At 40.1% G+C, this 19,040-nt stretch overlaps 1 protein-coding gene across 1 annotated transcript; it reads right to left on the reverse strand.

The window, feature by feature from the left end:
• Window positions 1-213: 213 nt before the first annotated feature.
• On the reverse strand, window positions 214-9,321 carry LOC125308011 (collagenase 3-like). The gene is made up of 10 exons (XM_048264206.1): window positions 9,126-9,321; window positions 8,637-8,887; window positions 8,205-8,353; window positions 7,876-8,001; window positions 7,444-7,605; window positions 7,140-7,323; window positions 2,127-2,254; window positions 1,011-1,176; window positions 823-926; window positions 214-734 (listed from the first exon to the last, which is right to left on the reverse strand). The coding sequence occupies exons 1-10, from the start codon at window positions 9,312-9,314 to the stop codon at window positions 631-633; spliced, it is 1,563 nt and encodes a 520-aa protein (XP_048120163.1). The 5' UTR covers window positions 9,315-9,321; the 3' UTR covers window positions 214-630.
• Between the last annotated feature and the right edge of the window lie 9,719 nt (window positions 9,322-19,040).

Below are 19,040 nucleotides of genomic sequence, written 5' to 3' on the forward strand. Positions count from 1 at the left end.
GAACGCGCGGGCACGCCTGCTGACACCGGTAAAATGCACCGAAGGTTCACTTAACTTTGGTCACATGACATGGGGATTTTGAACAATGTTTCGAAGCAGTGGTCACATGACATGGCTGTTTTGAACCACGTTTCGAAGCAGTGTTTCGAAACACTTGTGCTTCGAAGCCTCGACACTGATTCGAGACGTCGGTTTCGAAAGTCACACCCCTAGTAGCTGGAAAGGCTGTACTGTTTATTTGGCAGACATGATCTTATAGCATAGACAAGACAAATATTTATTTTCCCTGTACATGAGCTTTTTGGAGATCAAAGTTATAACTGCAACATGGTACTACCAGAGGGGTTAGTAATCAAGGATCGCTGGTATTACTACAGAATTGAAGGGAATTGGAGAAATCTCCAGAATTCTGGTTGCATCTTGTCCAGTGTTTTCAAACATTTTGACTTTTTCTCTTGGACAGGACGGATCTGCATCTCCTCCTGATTGCTTCACAGAAACCACACAATCATGTTTGTAGAGCTAACTGGTTATGTAACAAAAAAGTACATTATGTATCAGTAAGTGCAAAGGTATTTACAAGCTGCTGGATGTATTATGTGATGTTTTGTCATGTGGTGGGGTCTACTACTAGTAGCAGTTGAGCCACCCATAGTTGAGAAGGGTGCGCTGCACTGTCAAGTAGCGGTAGTTGTACTCCACTTGCCTCGCGCCGTTGGAGAAGTAAAGGTAACCTGGAAGAGAGAGATGGAATGCGTTTACGTTATGCGTTAGATGTAATGCGTCTCATTGTTTCAATGGCGTATTTGAAATATTCCTTACCGTAATTTTCAAATGCTGCGTCCACTTTGTTACCAATTCCAGGGAAGCCCACAGATAAAGCCCTTGGGTATCCTTTGTACATTTGTTCTATACTGGGATTATAGCTGCAATCATGTAAGACAGTTAGTGGTGTTATGATTTGTTCTGTAAATAGAGATATTTTTATTTGGAAATAATATGTCACATACCTCCAATACTGTGCTCCTTTATAAAAGAAAATGGTCTTTGTGAGGGGCTCGTACAGTGCAGCATCTATCTTGTCCACACTTGAGGCGAAGCCCAAGCTGCTTAATGTTTTTGGATAACCTGGCAAAATGGTTTTGTCTTGCGGGTTTATTTTCCAGAATTTGTTGCCTGTAAAGATGCCGTGTGAACAAACATTAGACTTAACCACATGGATCTCAATACAAATCTCAAGTTTTTGCCTGAAATTGCACTATGCCTATTTACAAGGGCATTATTCCTATCTCTTTTGGGCCCTATACCATCAATAGATAGTAGATATAGTAGATCAATATATAATGGAAATATAGACCATTATTTGCCAAGGTATGCTCATGCATTTGTAAAATGCCTATGGAAACTCCCCATAGGACTTTTGGTTATCCAAAATGCATACTGACAATCAAGTGCTTACTGCACATGAACCCCTTTGTGTAGAAGCATAATCCTGGTCTCAAATGAAAGGTAACACTTTGAGGTTTTGTGGATTATTTAGATTGTATGTCAGGTGTTCTGATATAGACTGACTACACAAAATATGGAATAATTACAAAAAAGTCTCTATTTTTGCATTTACTTTGTTGGTTCAATGAGTGTGTATAAGATAGACTATACATCTGTACAACTAATATTGGATAATACAACATGAAGATTCAATTTATATGGATTCTTGTGAATATTTCAGTACCCAATTGCATCTACTTATTGTGCTGCAGCTACACTGCAGCCAGAGGTCAGGGTAGCACCAAAAGCGGAGGAGGGGGAGGGGGGCATTTTGGATCAAATTTAATTGAGACATAATAAGATTAATCTGAGAATGTAAAGCACTATACAGATTGTACATGAAAAAGTTGGATTCCCAACTCCCATTTTTGGATTCCCAAGAGTCAAATGCTTTCAAATGGTGTATAACATTACTATGCTACATAGCAATATGGTGCATACAATTGATTTAGAATGTTGGGGTGAGGTGGGGGAGGGGGGTAACCGTCCTGCCGGCGGGACCACAGAACACTACTGTATGTGGTTTTAATGGACAATAATTCCTGATTTATCAGTGTATGTGGAGCCTGGATACCCACCTTGGAAGAGGTATACTGCCTTGAAAGGAACTTCACAAGCTGCATCCACATAAGTGATCTGTGGCCATGTTGTTTGCACTTTGATTAAAGGAATTCCTCTAAACATTGTACTTTTCCTCCAATAATATCTGATGAAATATTCAAAGTTATACATTTAGTACACACAGTCACACACAGGGCCAGGTTAAGGTCATCTGCGGCCCGGGGCAAAGGCCTCCGAGGCCCCCCCCCCCCCCCATTTTTTTTTTTCCAATATATATTACTATTATTATTATTATCAATATACATAAGAGAGAGAGAGAGAGGCAATTAAATTACGAAAAAATTAAATTTGCATTTATATTGTGGAACTGTTAACCAACATACAAAAAACAAGTAGCCTACAAACATGGGGCAATGCACACAAAAAAAATCAAACATGAAATATTATATTATTACCATCAATAAATTACTTAAACTAAGGCTTGAAAAAAACTGCCAGTGGTACCCAGGTCAGCCTAAAATGTGCAATTCCCGAACTCTGAACTCATTGTAGCCTAGAGTTTGGCGCGCACGCACACAGCCACATCATGATACATTTAACACACAGCTCTAGCCAGCCACGACGTCAAATACATTGAAACACGCAGTCTAGCGCACACACACAGCCCAGCCACATCAAATACAAACAAGGGGGGTGTTGGAGCCGATAACGGTAACGTTGTCAGGGACAGGGTGGACGTGTACTTATCACTATTTTGATCCTCGTTTTGAAAAAAAGTGGACAAGGCGCCTGCAGGAATGAATGCGATGGTATGCACACACCCACCTAACTTTCAACGCTTATAATAATAATATTTGTCCCGGTTAGGTTTCTGCATTGGTCAGTTAAAAAGTAGTCTAGTAGGCTAATAACATCCACATGCAATATCTTTACAACAACAACGCCTAACAACGACCTATTTATTTGGACAACTTTGTATAGCCCTATAAAGGCGAAAGTTACCTTTAGTTTTGTTCTAGCAAAGGCTACGTTCACATGGCTTTAAACCGCGGTAATGCTAGCCATTTTGACAAGCACAATAATCTTGCCTACCTTGTGCTTGCGGCTTGCTAATAGAAAACAACAAGCTAGCCGACAACTTCTGTAGCATGCGTATGTAGGCTCTCCTGCTCAAACAATGCAATAGTTCTGCATTAAGTTGATTTTGATAACGTGTTTACAAACTTACTTTACAGAAAATTGTAAATAGCCTACTGTCATGCAGTTAATGGAATACTGTGCAGAGTTGGGAAGTTATGGTAGCCTAGGCCTATTGGTGTGAACACACACACACAAGGGGAATTCTCTCTCGAGTAGCCTGATGATACGCACAGTGCGTCTACTTGGGTACGGCCGTGGTTTTGGCCCGCCTTACTGAGAACGTCTGGCTGTCGCTCTCTTTTTTCGAGCTCGCTCCACTTTCATATTTCCTAATTGTCTCATGCGAAGTCATTGTTGTCTGCGATAGCATGCATTGATAAGGGGAAAGACAGGTGACGATAAGACATATGTTTTCTTTTTTAAATGTCCCGCGCAGCAGCCCCTTTGCCCAATGCACAAACGCGGCCCTGCACACACACAACTAATAACAGTGCATGAAAATGCACTGTACTGTTCTTCCTAGGTAACTTCTTTTTATTACAGTGCATGAAAATGCACTGTACTGTTCTTCCTAGGCAACTTCTTCTTCTTCTTCTTCTTCTTCTTCTTATTATTATTTTTATTCCGCTTACCACTTTTTCCGTACGCAATTTCTCTTGAACAGTTTAACTTAGAAACTTCATTCAAACTTTGTAACGTAGGTCTTCAAACATATCAGGTATGGTATGGTATGGTATGGTATGTCTTTTCAACGTTGAAACTTTTATACTTTTTAAACTATTAAAGAAAAAGTTTTTAAAAATCCCCATAGACTTAACATTGCCGATTATGACATCATAATACGGCCGTTAAGCAATTAGAATCCTATTCACCCCTTGCAGACACGTGACTTAAGTCACGTGACGGCTCCATGCTGGACGGCAAAAAGATGGGAGACGGACGGCAAATTACATTATGTCATAAAGATTATGATGAACTGAACACCATTACTATAACATCTTTGTAGTTCAATGTATTGCTGTTTGGGGTCTGATAGTCAAAGAAGATGCCAGTGGTGTTGTTAGATGAAATGGGTCATGATCGCAAATGTAAAATTATTAAAACTGGTGGTAACAGCAAGGGGAGATAACATTACGTTAGGCTACTGTAATTAACATTATGGTAAATGAACACCCATAAGTATTTCTGGACTAAAATATTGCAAAGCGATTTGGTTACTTTATTTGTCTTGCTTTTATCAGTTGTAACCAGGGTAGGAATTTCACGGCGGCCACGACGGCCGTAGCCCCTTGCGTTGGCCGTGAAGCCCCTTTGAAAATCATAGGTTTACAGGCCACGGTGGCCTTGGTGCCCCCTTCTTTCAATATTCTGCTTTGTGTCCTACTAATAGCTATATAATTTGTATTTAGCCTGTGGCCTGTCAACATAATCTTAGCATTCACAGCGCAAATTAATGTAGTCTTTTACGCAGTGGAGAAAGTGACAGTGCAAGAAAGAAAGTGCGTCTAAATTCACCCATTCTTCTCAGTTGAACTACTATTTGCGAAGTAGCCTATTCATCACACAGACATCACAAGTATCACATGAAAGAGCTTTTTCTCAGCTTTTAAACGATGTTAGCCGATAATTGCTGTGTTGAACGGTTCGCGAGAAAAATAAATAATATAATTCAATTTAATCATACATTCTACTGAAGGTTTTGCGTCCATGATCTCCCTACCCATTCATCTCGGTGCTCACTTCACGAACCCTTCTTTTAACACATGACAAACCACATATCAGAATAAACAGCAGACCTTACTGAACACAAAGGTGTAAAGCAGTCCCCTGTATAGTTAGCCGTTCCAGAGTAATCCAGTTTTGAATTTGCAGTAAATTTCAACATGCATGGATGTCTCCAAATTTGGGCTTTAAGTTGTACAATGTGTTTAAATTGTTCCACATGATTTCATAACGGGCCAAATACAAAATAAATGTTACAAATATCGCCTAGATATTGGTAAATCAGAGGACAGCTGACTAAGTGTTTGTGAAAGTAGCCTTAATGATCACAAAATGCTAAGCATGCATCTTGGCTATTTGAGTTTCTTAAAGCTGAGCTGTGCTTAAATTTAAATTGTTCAATACATGATTTCATAGCAGGCCAAATATAAAATAAATTTTATATATAGCCTAGATATCTGTTTTTATTAGATGATCAGATGATTTACAGTTATATGTAATATGTCATGTTTCATGTTTTTGTAATGTTTCATACAGTGATGCATGCAGGTCTACTGCAGTGAATAGGCTAAATACAACTTTGATCATTTTTATAGCCTACTACTGTATAGTTAACTTTGGCCTTGGTGCCCTGACATGTGGCCTTTGTGCCCCCCACCAAATATGCCCAACTGAAGGCCAAGTGGCCTTGCCCCCAGAATGGTGAAATTCCAAGTCTGGTTGTAACATAATCAAAACGTTAAGAATGTCATATCAGAACATGAAATAATAACTAGCTGCCACACTTAGAAGCTAGCTATTCTAGCTAACGTTTATCGTAGCTCATAGTGCTAGGGCTAATGTAACTCGTCAGTTTGTACGTTGCCCAGCGAATAAACTTACTTCTTACATGTCTTAAGTTAAAGAATTGAAAGAAAAACTTGAACGGTATTATCTGTTTACATTCAGATCTTGCCAAAGACTTTGCCTAAGTGCTATCTGCCATCCTGTTCAGAGTCTATGGTTGCTATAGCAACACAAAGAAAACAAACCAAAATATATCTATGCAAGAACATGGGATGTTGTTGTATTCCAAACAATAAGCCAACAGTTGTGGAAGGGCATTACTATGGTTAAATCTCACTATAATCTCCTAGCTGTGCGATATGTCCCATTACAACCCATTGATTTGATTCGTGTTCTTGCCGTCCACTAGGCTATTTTGCTGTGGCACGAACAAAACACTTGCAAGGGGTGAATGGCAGGTGTCCAGGCCACCTGGATCAACTGCCAGTCTCAGGCTTTAAGCATACAAACTGGCCCTATTAAGACTACACATCCTGTTCAACTGCTTCTTCTGCCAAAAACTGTTTCAAAATAAAAGTCCTCACTACAATATTTCACTATTAAACAATTTAACCCTTTAAACTACTGAACTTTTTAACTGTTCAGCCATTGTAACTGTTACTTGTCATCAACTATGACTCCTACCCACTGTAGCTAGTTAGCATGGTTAGCATAGTTAGCATTGCTAACATTGTTAACATTTTAGCAAAACTGCTAAAAATGATTAGCATAGTTAGCATGTCAGCATTGTTAGCATGCTAGTTAGCATAGTTAGCATAACTACTAAAAATGATAAGCTAGGTTAGCTAAGTCACATGGTTAACTTAGTTAGCATATTAGCATATTTAGCAAAACTGCTAGAAAACGTTAGTTAAGTTAGCTAAGTAGCATGGTTAGCATAGTTAGCATTGCTAACATAGTTAGCATGTTTAGCAAAACTGCTAGAAAACATTAGCTAAGTAGCATGGTTAGCATAGTTAAAAATGTTAGCATAACTGCTAGCAAACATTAGAGCCATTCCAACTTTCAGTTATCGTCAAATATCTACCTATACACAGCTATTAAACTATTTGAATATCAACATTTATTAAACTTCCAGTCTATCAACAACTTTTAAACTATCTACATTCAGCTAATTAAACAGTCTACTTTTAAACTATCAACATTTATTAAGCTATGCAACCACCATGTCTGTTCTAGGATCACCGCAGTAACCAGCTCTGTATTATCTATTTTAACTATTCATGATATTTTACATCACAACGTTTGCATTTTCATGCACTAGTAATTCCTTGGGAATTGCGATTCTAGTTTAACTAATGCAATAATTTCTTGTCTCTCACCCATTCTTGAAAAAATAGAGATCGCCAAAGATGGAGGTGGCAGCATCAAACACTAGACTGCGGCTGCACTGTTCATCTTTGGGGTTGGGCCCAGGCTCAGGCTCTGGCTCAGGCTCAGGCTCAGGCTCTGGCTTTGGTTTAGGAGGAGGGGGTGTAGGGTCTGGAGCGGTACCTTTCCGTACACCTAGAATTTTTTATAAAAGGTGAGGCTCACGTAATGCAATATGATTTAATAAAATATGATTTAATATGATATGAAATGATGTGATATGATATGATATGATATGATTAAATATGTCAGTACCATACAAATTCTGAACTCCTAGCCGGTCATCGTCAGGCAGCTTGTATCCATTAGTGTTGACATATTGGTAGGTGGGGTACATGAGGGCACTTCTGTCCCTGGAGTGGTCCAGTCCCAGTGCATGACCAAACTCATGAGCTGCCACCAAAAGCAGGTTCACTCCTGAGAGGGCAGGGGTAGAGGGGAGCACAGAAAACAGTCAATCCCAGGGAGCTGTGGACCTTTCAAGGATTTCCAGTTATTCTTCATTTGCCATTGCTAAACAACCATAGCCAAAGAAGATGAGGATAAAACAATAACTTATAATAACAATAATAACAACAATAATAGAATAAGCAACAATAACTTGTTATAATGAGAGGAAGAGGATAAAGAACTCTTTTTTCCTGTAAGAGTGAAGGGCAGGTAAAACAGTGGGACAGAGGTAGTCACCTTGAGATGTCAGGGTCCAGGTCTCATCATCATCAAAATGGGTGTCGCCACCTTCACCCTGACCAGGAGAGCTGGCGTGAGCCAGGACACCTCCACTACCATCAAAAGGCCAAAAGTCCCCATGATCTACAATGCAGTGGAGGGCATATGGAGGACAGTCAACATGGCAGGTACTGTCACAGCCACAATACAGAGTTAGGAAATACAATTTTGACCCCAGACCATCTTAATTGTACTGGTATACAGTTGGAGAAATGATAAAGACCCTGTAGTATTTCACTAAGCACATTGTTGAGCTCCAGCGTGATGCCCTTATTTTAAGTACTCACATCCGCCTTTAAAGAGGATCATGATGTCAGCAGTGCCACTGGTGATCTGTTTGAAGTCCAGAGGAATGATATCACTGTACAGTTTGAAGGCCTGGCCAATGGTGTAGTCCACCTCTCTCTGACTCAGATCACGGGTGTAAATAGTTATCCTGTAATGCAGCCACATGCATTGCTTTGAGACCCCAGCTCACTTCTTATCAACAGGCATGTACATGCACACGGCTGGATGTATGTGAAATGCTAGCTGTCACAGTTCTATTGTATTATATGGCATGGGTGTCCTGTGAGCTTACGTACACAAAACCAACGAGTGTATTTTTCTTACCACTTTCAGACCTTACGATAGCATAAAGAAAAATGTGCAGTGTGAATACTGGTGCACACACAACTACCACAACTGTACCATAATGTTTGTGATCAACTTCTGTTTACCTGTAGGTAATTCGTTTCTTCTCCCACTTTGGGCGTCCAGCAAAGTGCCCGTATCTGCTGATATCAGAGACACCACATCTGGGCGCCTTCATCACCTCAATGGTGTTCTTATCCAGTGTGCCTGTCACTTCCAGGCCAAAGAAAGACTGCATCGCCTCCAGGTTGTCTTTGAAAGAAGCATTTTCTGTCACACTCCTCATGATAGTTCCATTTGAAGTCCCGACATCTGAGAAGAAGCGCTCCAGATAGTCCTGGCGAGTAGAGAACAAGTGAGAGCAATGTCTGTGTGAATGTATGTGAACAAAAAAGGTATACATTCATGTGCTACAGTATGTCATAACCAACTACAGCAGAGGACCTGAAATGTGCAAAAAAGTCTAAGACAGAAAAGGCAAGTGGAAAGCATTCATTAACAGAATAAGCTATGTTAGTCCCTGACCTATATCTGCACACATGTTGCCCATACAGTATCATGAATGCTTGTTTCACCTCAGCCAAAGTTTGATCATCTTCAGATGCAGCTGTGTCTCCCATGGAGATGGAAACAGGGGCAGCCTCACTCCAGGCTACACACACCAGCAGCAGTAGAGTAGTCACACACACCTCCATGCTTGCACACTGCATCCTCAATGTCCATCTCATCCTTTTATAGTGCAGAGCACATGGCCTGGGGTGCATATGGAAAAGAACAAGAAAACAAAGTGTCAAGTGCCAAGAGAGATTGTACATTCCTCTCACTGTTGAAACAGGCCCTGAGCTGATGGGGGAAGCTGACCTTTAAAAATAGGGTGTGACCAAGATTTGTCTTTTTATCCTCTTTTAGTGTCATTTTTGTCAGCACATGCAAGGGCATTGTAATCTGTATGTTATTGATGTGTGCATTGTGTATTGATGTGTGCATTGTGTGTTTTTTGTATTTGCCTATTCCCTGTCTCTCTGCCAGTAGCTGCAGGACATGGAATGTTGTGTCTGGCATGCACTGTGGGGGGTGTTATCAGAATTGTTACATTAAGTTATTGCTATCATTGTACAAGGTTTTTAGGGAAAAGACTTTTAAGGAAAGAAGTAAATTGAGATAGGTTTAAGATATTTAAGAGTTTATTCATGACTGTATTCTAGACAGCCAATAAGAGTGGATGTATCCCCACACTACATACTCCATTTCTCGATTACATCACATAGGCAGGATTAAGTCAATACTTTAACATGCTCTGTTCCTCCTATTGCGTTATCTTGTTGTTGTGGGGAGGTATAAATTGCATGCTGATCTAGTTGGGGTCAGTGAAGAGGAGTCAAAATGGATGTTAATCTGTTGGGATTAGCTGTTTTTGTCAGGGAGCCTATAGGACTGGTTGTTTTTGGCTCCCTCTGGTGTTGCTCTGTGTTTTTTTGTTTCGCATTTCAGTTTTTTCCTGTTGCCACACCCTTGTCCTTATTTGGTCTGTTTCCTTTCTTGTCTATTATCTCCCAATTACCTTCCCACCTGCATTGTATCTCAGTTCGTTTGTTGAGTATTTAAACCCTGTGTTGTTCATTGTTCTTTGTCATGCCCACAGTGGATATCGTTTTAGTCAAAATGCGTGATGAGGTTGAGGAGGAAAGGGATGTGAGACATCTCACTGATGTGCATATACGCACCGAATATCCTGACTGGGTTCAAATTTATACAGATGTTTCTAAAGACCCTGCTACAGGGAAGACTGCAGCTGCAGTGTTTATCCCAAAGTATAAGAAAGGAATTCAAAAGAGACTCTCTGACCACCTTGCAGTTTATTCAGTAGAGCTATTTGCAATCTGCCTTGCACTAGAATGGATTGAAGAGATTAAGACCCGGTGTAATGTTATTTGCTCTGATTCATTGTCAGCATTGACTAGTATTCTGCCGCGGCAAGTCAGTGTGCAGACCTGACCTACTGTATGATGTTCTTCAAAGTCTTTTTAGACTGCATCAGCAAGATATTTTAGTTATTTTTGTATGGGTTCCATCTCATTCAGGTATTGAAGGGAATGAGGTTGTAGACCAGCTTGCTAAAGGTGCTTTAAATTCTGAGATTCAGATTAACATTCCACTCAGTAAAGCAGAAGTTAAGCATATCATAGTAACTAAAATGATAAGCGAATGGCAGGGGCAGTGGGACAGGGAGAGTAAGGGTAGCTTCCTTCGCACTATACAAAAACAGGTGCCCACCAGAAGACAGTGCAGCTGGAGCCGAAAAGAAGAGTAAATAATAACGAGGCTTAGGATAGGCCACACTAGGCTGAACCATCATCTTCATGTTATTGGCAAACATGCCACGGGCCATTGTGATAACTGCAGGGAAATGGAGACAGTTCAACATGTTTTATTAGTTTGCCCAGCGTACAGCATAGAAAGAGGTATGTTACTGGAAGAGGTTAGAGAACTGGGGCAGGCCAGGCTCTCTCTTGAGGGTTTACTCTCCTTCTCTGTGCCGTCTGCCTGGAGATCTGTATTTAAATTTCTCAAGAACACAGGACTTTTTGTTAGGATTTAGTTAATGCTACTCACTTAGAGTATTATTTATTTTTTCTTTTTCCTTTATTTTCCTCAATTATTATTATTATTTATTTATCTATTTATTTATTTATTTATTTTTCTTTGTCGCTCCTCCGTTGAAACTCCATACCTGTAGTTATATAAATGTCCAGTTGGTGGCGGTAAATGCAACCGTGTGTATGCCAACTGCCAATAAACCCCACAAGAAGAAGGAGAAGAAGAAGAATTGTTCTTTGTCTGATTGTCGTTTCTGTGTTTGTGAGACCTGCCTAGACTACCTGTTACCGCCTGAGAGGTCTTTTTGTTATCAAGAGCCTGTTTTTTGCTGATTATCAAGTTTGTGGAGTTTTGGATATTTTTCACTCCAATAAACCAAGACTGCAAGATATTCCGTAATCTGCGTTTGATTCCTCTGACCACCCTGACAGTTTTAGCTGGAAACATCAAAAGCTTAGTTGTGGAGAGATTAAACTGAAATATCCTTAAGCATGCAGACATCCGATGAAAGACGGGTAAAGTTCAGTAGCCTATCGTCCGTGCAATGATGGCGAACTGTATTGGCGCAAATGATCTTGCCCAAGGAAGTGGTGTAAATACAGAAAAGCAGGGGCCCAAATACTGATCGCTGAGGCACATGGGATGTCTGCTTGTTTGACTATGTCTATGGCACTCAGTTAAGTTTGTTGTGCCCTGAACGTTATTCCCAATGGCAAACATGAAGATTCTGCAATGTTTGAGAGATGAAGTAACAATAACTAAGAGATGTGGGACTTGTGAATGGTCAGTTACGCAATTGCGAAACGCGTGGGGAGCACCTACACCAGCATATAGCTCTGCTTCGTCACTCTCCTTGCTGACCAAGGGAGCACCTACACCAGCATGTAGAATTGCTCCATTACTCTCCTGACCATGGAAGCACTCCAGCGTGTAGCCTTGTTCTGCTCCGTTCCTTGGAATCCTCTCATTTGTACTGCTAACCCCTTCTCTTGCCGTTAGCTACTGCGGTTGGCTACAGTATTTTAATTGCTTCCTGGCGTTCTCCATTGCACTTCGCATTGCTAAATTGGTGTATATTGCTACCCCTGGTTTACTCAATCTCAATCATCTCCCGACAACCTGAACCATGTTCGCGCCCCTTTCCCCCCAAGGTCTGTGTCCTTGGTTCCCCCTTCCCCTCTTTCCTGAGTCGTGCCACCGCTCATGGGGTCACCGCATCATTCTGTTTTTTCCAGATCACGTCCAGGTCAATCCATCATGGACATTATTGAATCTTCAGTTTCTCTTTCTCTTTAAGGTGCCTTACTGTAGTTGCCACATCCTGCTCCTGCATCCTGCTCGACTCCTACCTCCTCCTGCACAGCAGAACATTTGACTGAGCCATAGACACCAAGCATGGTCACTCTTAACATCCATTAATCAGTTTCAGCTTCGAGATGGCTCTTCATGCTCTTCACTTGTATTGATCTTCATGCCAATGCTCAACCTATTCCAGCCTAGACACTTGCTGTCATTCTCTAAATTTGGCTCTAATCATTCAGGTCTTCTAATGCTCTTGAATGCAGAACTGCCACTATTAAAGTGTTCGAAGTGTCTATTTACACCCCCTATATTTACACGCCTGGCCTTGGCCACACAGCTGAGCTATTCACACCCTGTGACATAACAACAAAAAGACGTTGCTCACGTGCACAAAAAACATGGCGGACATTCGTTTTTTTGTCAGCAGAAAGTGAAGAATTCTGAAAGGTTTCGGCACTATATCTGTTCAGATAAAGCTTTAGATTGAAAAGTTGTGTTTTATTTTCATAATCTTGGTTCAGTGAACACATACAACCGTCAGTTTGTTAGTTAACAGAAATTTCGTGAATATGATGTTCAGGCCTATAAACTATAAGTTTACCTGCAAACACTATTTGTGGAAGCAGATAGATAGTTTGATTCCTGTGTGATGCATTTTTGCAGAGTGAGTGTGCATGTGTATCAACGTCTCTGGAGAGAAGGCGCGCAATTTGAACAAGAAATCGGTTCTCAAACGGAAGTTTTGATTGCAACAATTAGCTAGTTCATGCACCAGGGTGTAAATAGCATACAGTACTATATACACCAGGGTATGAATAGCATCCACTTCTAACTATACATTGATGCAAACAGCATACCTTATTCAGAGTGTCTATTACACAGCTGAGCTATTCACACCCTGTTACGTAACAACAAAAAACCATGTTGCTTGTTTTTTTTAAATTATTATTACATTGTGTGATCAATATGCCAGAATAAATGCACAGGGGTGCAAATAGCATACACTGATATTTGTACCAGACGGGGTACTAATAGGACACATTGCTGTGTGCACCGGGGTACGAATAGAATTCACTTCTAATTGCACCAGGGTACGAATAGCATACACTGCTAATTGTACCAAAGTGTTTGCTGCAGGTTCATATTTATTCTCCAGATCAGCTATATCGCCTAGGTAGTTCAGTGTTTTCTAGAAACGTATGCTGCAAAGAAACCTGTAACACCCATTTATAACTTTTCAATAACTTTATATTCATATCATGTGTACATGTACATGCTAAGTAATGACAAAGTTTTCCCTCATAGCATTATTTGTTATTCTTATCTGCAAAATGCACATTCTCTAACTCTCATTGGTCTCAAGTGCAACTCAAATATCTACCAATGCATATTGGAATTGACACAGACCGTTACTCATTTTAGGTTTTATTGCAGCAAATAACTTCTACCAGAGCACTTGCTCAAATACTCTGCTAGGGTCCACAGATACCTTTCATATCACCTTATCTATTGCTACATACAAGGTTATGTGTGAAAGAATCATGGCATGCATGTACAATTTAGATGCTTCAGTTGTTAACCCTTAGAACCCTAAGCTGTTTTTAGGGCATGTTCACTACCTTTATTCATAAGGATTTATTCTGGTTATTGTAAGTGCCACACACACATATTATATATTGTTTTTTTCAGCAGAGTCTAGGCTATCCAGATCTGCCATTTCATGTATTAGTACTAGCATTGATTTTATTTTGATTTTTAAAGAATTAAAATCTAAAAAGCGTATTATAAAAATTCTTATATTTCGACATGTATCTCACCACAGCAAGCTCATAGCTCTACATGCATTTCATGTGTGTGTAGGGCAGACTGTCCTGAATCGGGCAATATAGTTGCCATGTTGGAGGGATACTCTGGGGCTGAGCAATTTACAGAAATATGTGGTGTGTGATTTACGGAAATAAATGCCATTTTTTTATTTAGTGATGAAAAATGACCTTTCTGCGCTCCATATCTGTGACACGAACTGATCTGACCTGACTTGACCCGAGGTTGCGTGTTAGCCTGCTTGCCTGGTGTATGCACTCATAATGATTCTCAACTTTTTACTGGATTGCCATGAAGAAAGTAGGCAAAAAAGGTGTTTCTTTGTTGAACAAATTGTGAGCCTTGAATTGGATGCCATGCAGGAATTTGTTAGGATCTCAAAACCGGATTATGAACATGCTTTGCCATAGAGAAACACACGATAGCGTTGGATTATAAACATGCTTTGCCACAAGAACAGACAAAAACGTGGGGTAAGTCCAGCTATATGAAGTTAGCGGCGGTCATATAGGTTTAGTCAGATTTGTTTTTTTTTTTTTCGCATGTCCAAATTTCCGTCAAGGATTCCCGGGACACTGAAAGACCGGGGTACACGAAACTTGGTGGGCATATAACCCCACATGGATAGCATGGAACCATCGTTTTTCGTTTTGATCTGTAGCCCCCCCCGCTGGACTGGACCCCCCGAAAGGAGGGTAGGGCAGACACAGTTTTCTGTGAATATCTCGAGAACCGTAGGGTTTAGGAGGACCATTTTTTTTTTTATGTTGATCTCAAGGGGCCATGTCAACCCATTCCATAACCACTCATTTCATGTATAGCGCCACCTAGTTAAACACAAAAAAGTAAAAATGAGGTGTTGTAATCGCAGGTATCTGTGACCTAACATAGTCAAAACTGCACGAAATTGGAAGTGTAGGATCATTATGACACCCACTGAATGCACGCCAAGTTTTGTGGAATTCCGTTCATGGGGGGCCACACAATAAATGAATTTATGTTACTATACACCAACTGGCCTGTATGTGGCCGGAGACAGTTTTCTGTGAATATCTCGAGAACCGTAGGGCCTAGGAGGTCCACCTTTTTTATGTATATTGGTCTTAAGGGGGCATGTCAACCCATCCCATTACCACTTATTTCATGTATAGCGCCACATAGTTAAAAATTAAAAAGCAAAAAATTAGGTGTTTTCATCACAATATCAATGGCTGACAAGGTCAAAACTGCACGAAATTAAAAGTGTAAGATCATTATGACACCCTCCGAATGCATGCCAAGTTTTGTGTACTTTCGTTCATGGGGGGCCTTACAATAAAATAATTTATGTGTACATTTAGTGACGACACCAACAAGGATTCCCGACACTGAAAGACCGGGTACACAAAACTTGGTGGGCATGTAACCCCACATGGATAGCATGGAACCGTCATTTTTCGTTTTGATCTGTAGCCCCCCCTGGACTGGACCCCGAAAGGAGGGAGGGCAGACACAGTTCTCTGTGAATATCTTGAGAACTGTAGGGCCTAGGATGACTTTTTTTTTCCGTGTTTTGCCTCCAGGGGTCATGTTAACCCATTTCATGTGCACACATGTGCACAAACAGATACACACACACACACACACACATGCATTCACAGTAATCATACGTATGACACATACTCACACAGTAGACATATGTACGCATGCATGCACAGGCACACACACACACACATAACATAACCCTTTGCAGACGGCCCATTCTAATTTCGGTACCCCAGTACCGATGACGTTCAGTCTAATAACTCCGCCATACCCCAACCAATTTTATCAATGAAAACTTCCTCAAAAAACGTCACATCATAGGCTTTCTGGCGATATGATTGGTTAAAGGGATTTGTGGCGCTGAATTTCTTTTTACTACGTGAAGGAAAAATCAAGAGTTGACGCCTCCCTCCACTAGAGGAAAAACAGCAGGAAGCACTATGCATCATTGATCTTGACGCCGTCTAAAGGAGAAACTACTGGATCATCTGAGGTAAAACAAGTCTTTTTATGTTATTATTACTTGTTATCCATGTTATTACTTCAAAATCGTTTTTAAAAGTTATTTTTTGCTGGTAATTACACCTTGTATGCATGGTCAGTAACATAATGTGTGTGTGTGTTCACTTCAGCTGATGACAGCTGGTATTTTAGCACACCGTAATCTTTAGTAAACTCATCATTTTCAGTCATTTTTGGGGGGTTACTATATGTCAACCAAGATTACAGACCTACTAAGACTGACACTTTAACGATTTGTTCTATTTTGAACGATGTTGCTTGCTTGTCATCTGATAGAAAACTAGCTAAGTTAGGTAACGTTAGCATCAGGAGAGGCTGCAACATGTCCTTGACGCGTAGTCGCGATAAAGTTCACTCCCGTGCTTCATGACTGCCAATGACTGTCAAGTACACCTAATCGGTATTTTATTGTCAAATAAACCTTTTATTCCTTCGTAATTTGTATAGCACAATTTACAGTTGTTTGTAGCCAAGTTGCTTAGCTTACTTAGATAGAAACATCTGACATGAATGACAACGTTAATGTTACGTTACCGACGTGAAGACTGTGTTGATCACCGATGGTGTAACGTAAGGATTTTATTCATTGACTGCTGTTTTCATGAATACATGACTGAAGATTTGTTATAAATGTGTCTTAGTATTGTTTAGCTTTTAGGCTGTAAGGTTGGCTGCTACGATGAGGTTTTTGGGTGGCTAACTATGATGGGAGCTCATACACCCAAGCCACATTATTTTCTAAGGGGGTGTTTTCTTTACGCAACTGCAGTAGCCTATGCACGGTGTGTATGTGTATGCATACGCTCTTTAGATGTTTTCTGTCATATCTCCTGACTCATGTTAATGAATCAATTTTTGCTTGTAAGCTGGTATGCTATGTATGGTTTAGCCAAGGCAATAACACTTACTGTAGTGAGCTCTGAGACTAATGCTACCTCTCCAAGCAATATTGGAGTCCTCCAGTGACAATAATACTTTTAGTGAAAAGAGTCATGGTTGGTGGTGATTAGGATTATGTGGAAGTAATGTAAAATAAAACTAAACAACCTATTCACTATCAGACCTGTCATTTTTTTTTTGTTATTTTAGATGGAGGGAGAGAAGTACGTGCAACTGGGGTGAAAGCAGCCGACTGCTGATGGCAAATATGACCCCAAGGACCACGATGGCATGGACATGGGACATGGATGGGTAGCTTCTGGATGAAGAAGAAGACAATGATGTGCTACAGGAGGAGATAATCTCCCATCATCCCCAGCTGGGTAAGCATGTTTGTGTGTGTGTGTGCGTCCATCTGGGCGCAAGCACATTTCTGGTTGTGATAAGAGTGTTGCTTATAACAATAATGAGAGGGATTATAGTGATAATAGTTTGGTTAGATTTGTAATTCAATTTCTATATTTCTTATCTGACAATTTCTTTATTTTGAGTTTGGTCAAGTCCCATGTCAGGTAGAAAGCATACACTTTGCCTATCCTTCCAACACAGACAGAGACACCAACTCCAATAGCATTTACACCCCATCGTCTGCTAGGCTTAGATGGACACACGCACGCACACACACACACACACACACACACACACACACACACACACACACACACACACACACACACACACACACAACCACACAACCATGCCACAGCTGTCACAATGCACACACCACGGATCTGGTGTGAATGTGGCGTTAGTCGATCACCTTATGTGTAGGGCAAATGATATCGATAATTATATATTGTATCGAATTATATGCTGTATGGTTGTTAAATGTATTGAATTTCTTCTAACGTTTTAATTGTTTATATATATATGTATGTGTGAATGTTCGTATGAATTGATGTTTTGTTCACCATGTAAGATTTGTTGATCTTTGTTATACTGTTGTCTTGTCATTCTTGTAGTTCTAATAGTTACTGCATGTTTGTAAACATATGTTTATGTTATTTACCTGAAGTTGTTGTTCCTGGTTATTTAATCACATTGTTTAAGACTTTTTCTAAATAAAATGATTTATTTCCCCTTTCAGAAAACCTAACACATGTGCCAGTGTCTCTATATTCTTGTTTTCATAGTAGAATGAAGCACACGGAAAAGCAGTTACAATCAGCTAGTCTGTCTTTCAGCCTTTATCTGTCCTCCCCACAATTGATTTAGCCTCTTCAGAGTACAGTAAGACATCCCATATTGAGCTTGTTTTGATGGTAAAACATCTTATTTTTGTTACATGACCATTATATCTGTATTTTTAGGTCAGATGCCAAACCGGGAAATGAAAACATTCTACTCTTTAAAAATTCTACTTGTTAGTGTTATGAGTAAATTAATCATAACTTCTGAACCAAAGGTGATAAATTGATTATGTTTTTTTTCACTGAGGAGAACACAACACTGGCTATCCTTTGCACACTATATCTACAACAGACATTAGGTGAAAAGAAAGATTCATCTTGACAAATTGATATTTTCAATTTTTTTTGATGTTGAATTTTGAAGGTTTTGTTTAAAAACAATGTGTGGTACACTCAAATGTATTAACTATGATGTGTACCTATGATATATATGTACCATTTTAAAGGGCTAGTTCTCCTGATTACAATGGTGGGTATATCTTATCTCTGTCATGTGTAGCATGGCCACACAATAAGCCTTTTTGTCTCACAAGGGCATCAAGTATGAAAAAAAGCGGAATGTTTAGTGGCCGCCTACAAAGGTCTAATAAA

The sequence above is a fragment of the Alosa alosa genome, chromosome 15 (genome assembly GCF_017589495.1).
Source record: "Alosa alosa isolate M-15738 ecotype Scorff River chromosome 15, AALO_Geno_1.1, whole genome shotgun sequence".
Classification (NCBI taxonomy): Eukaryota; Metazoa; Chordata; class Actinopteri; order Clupeiformes; family Clupeidae; genus Alosa; species Alosa alosa.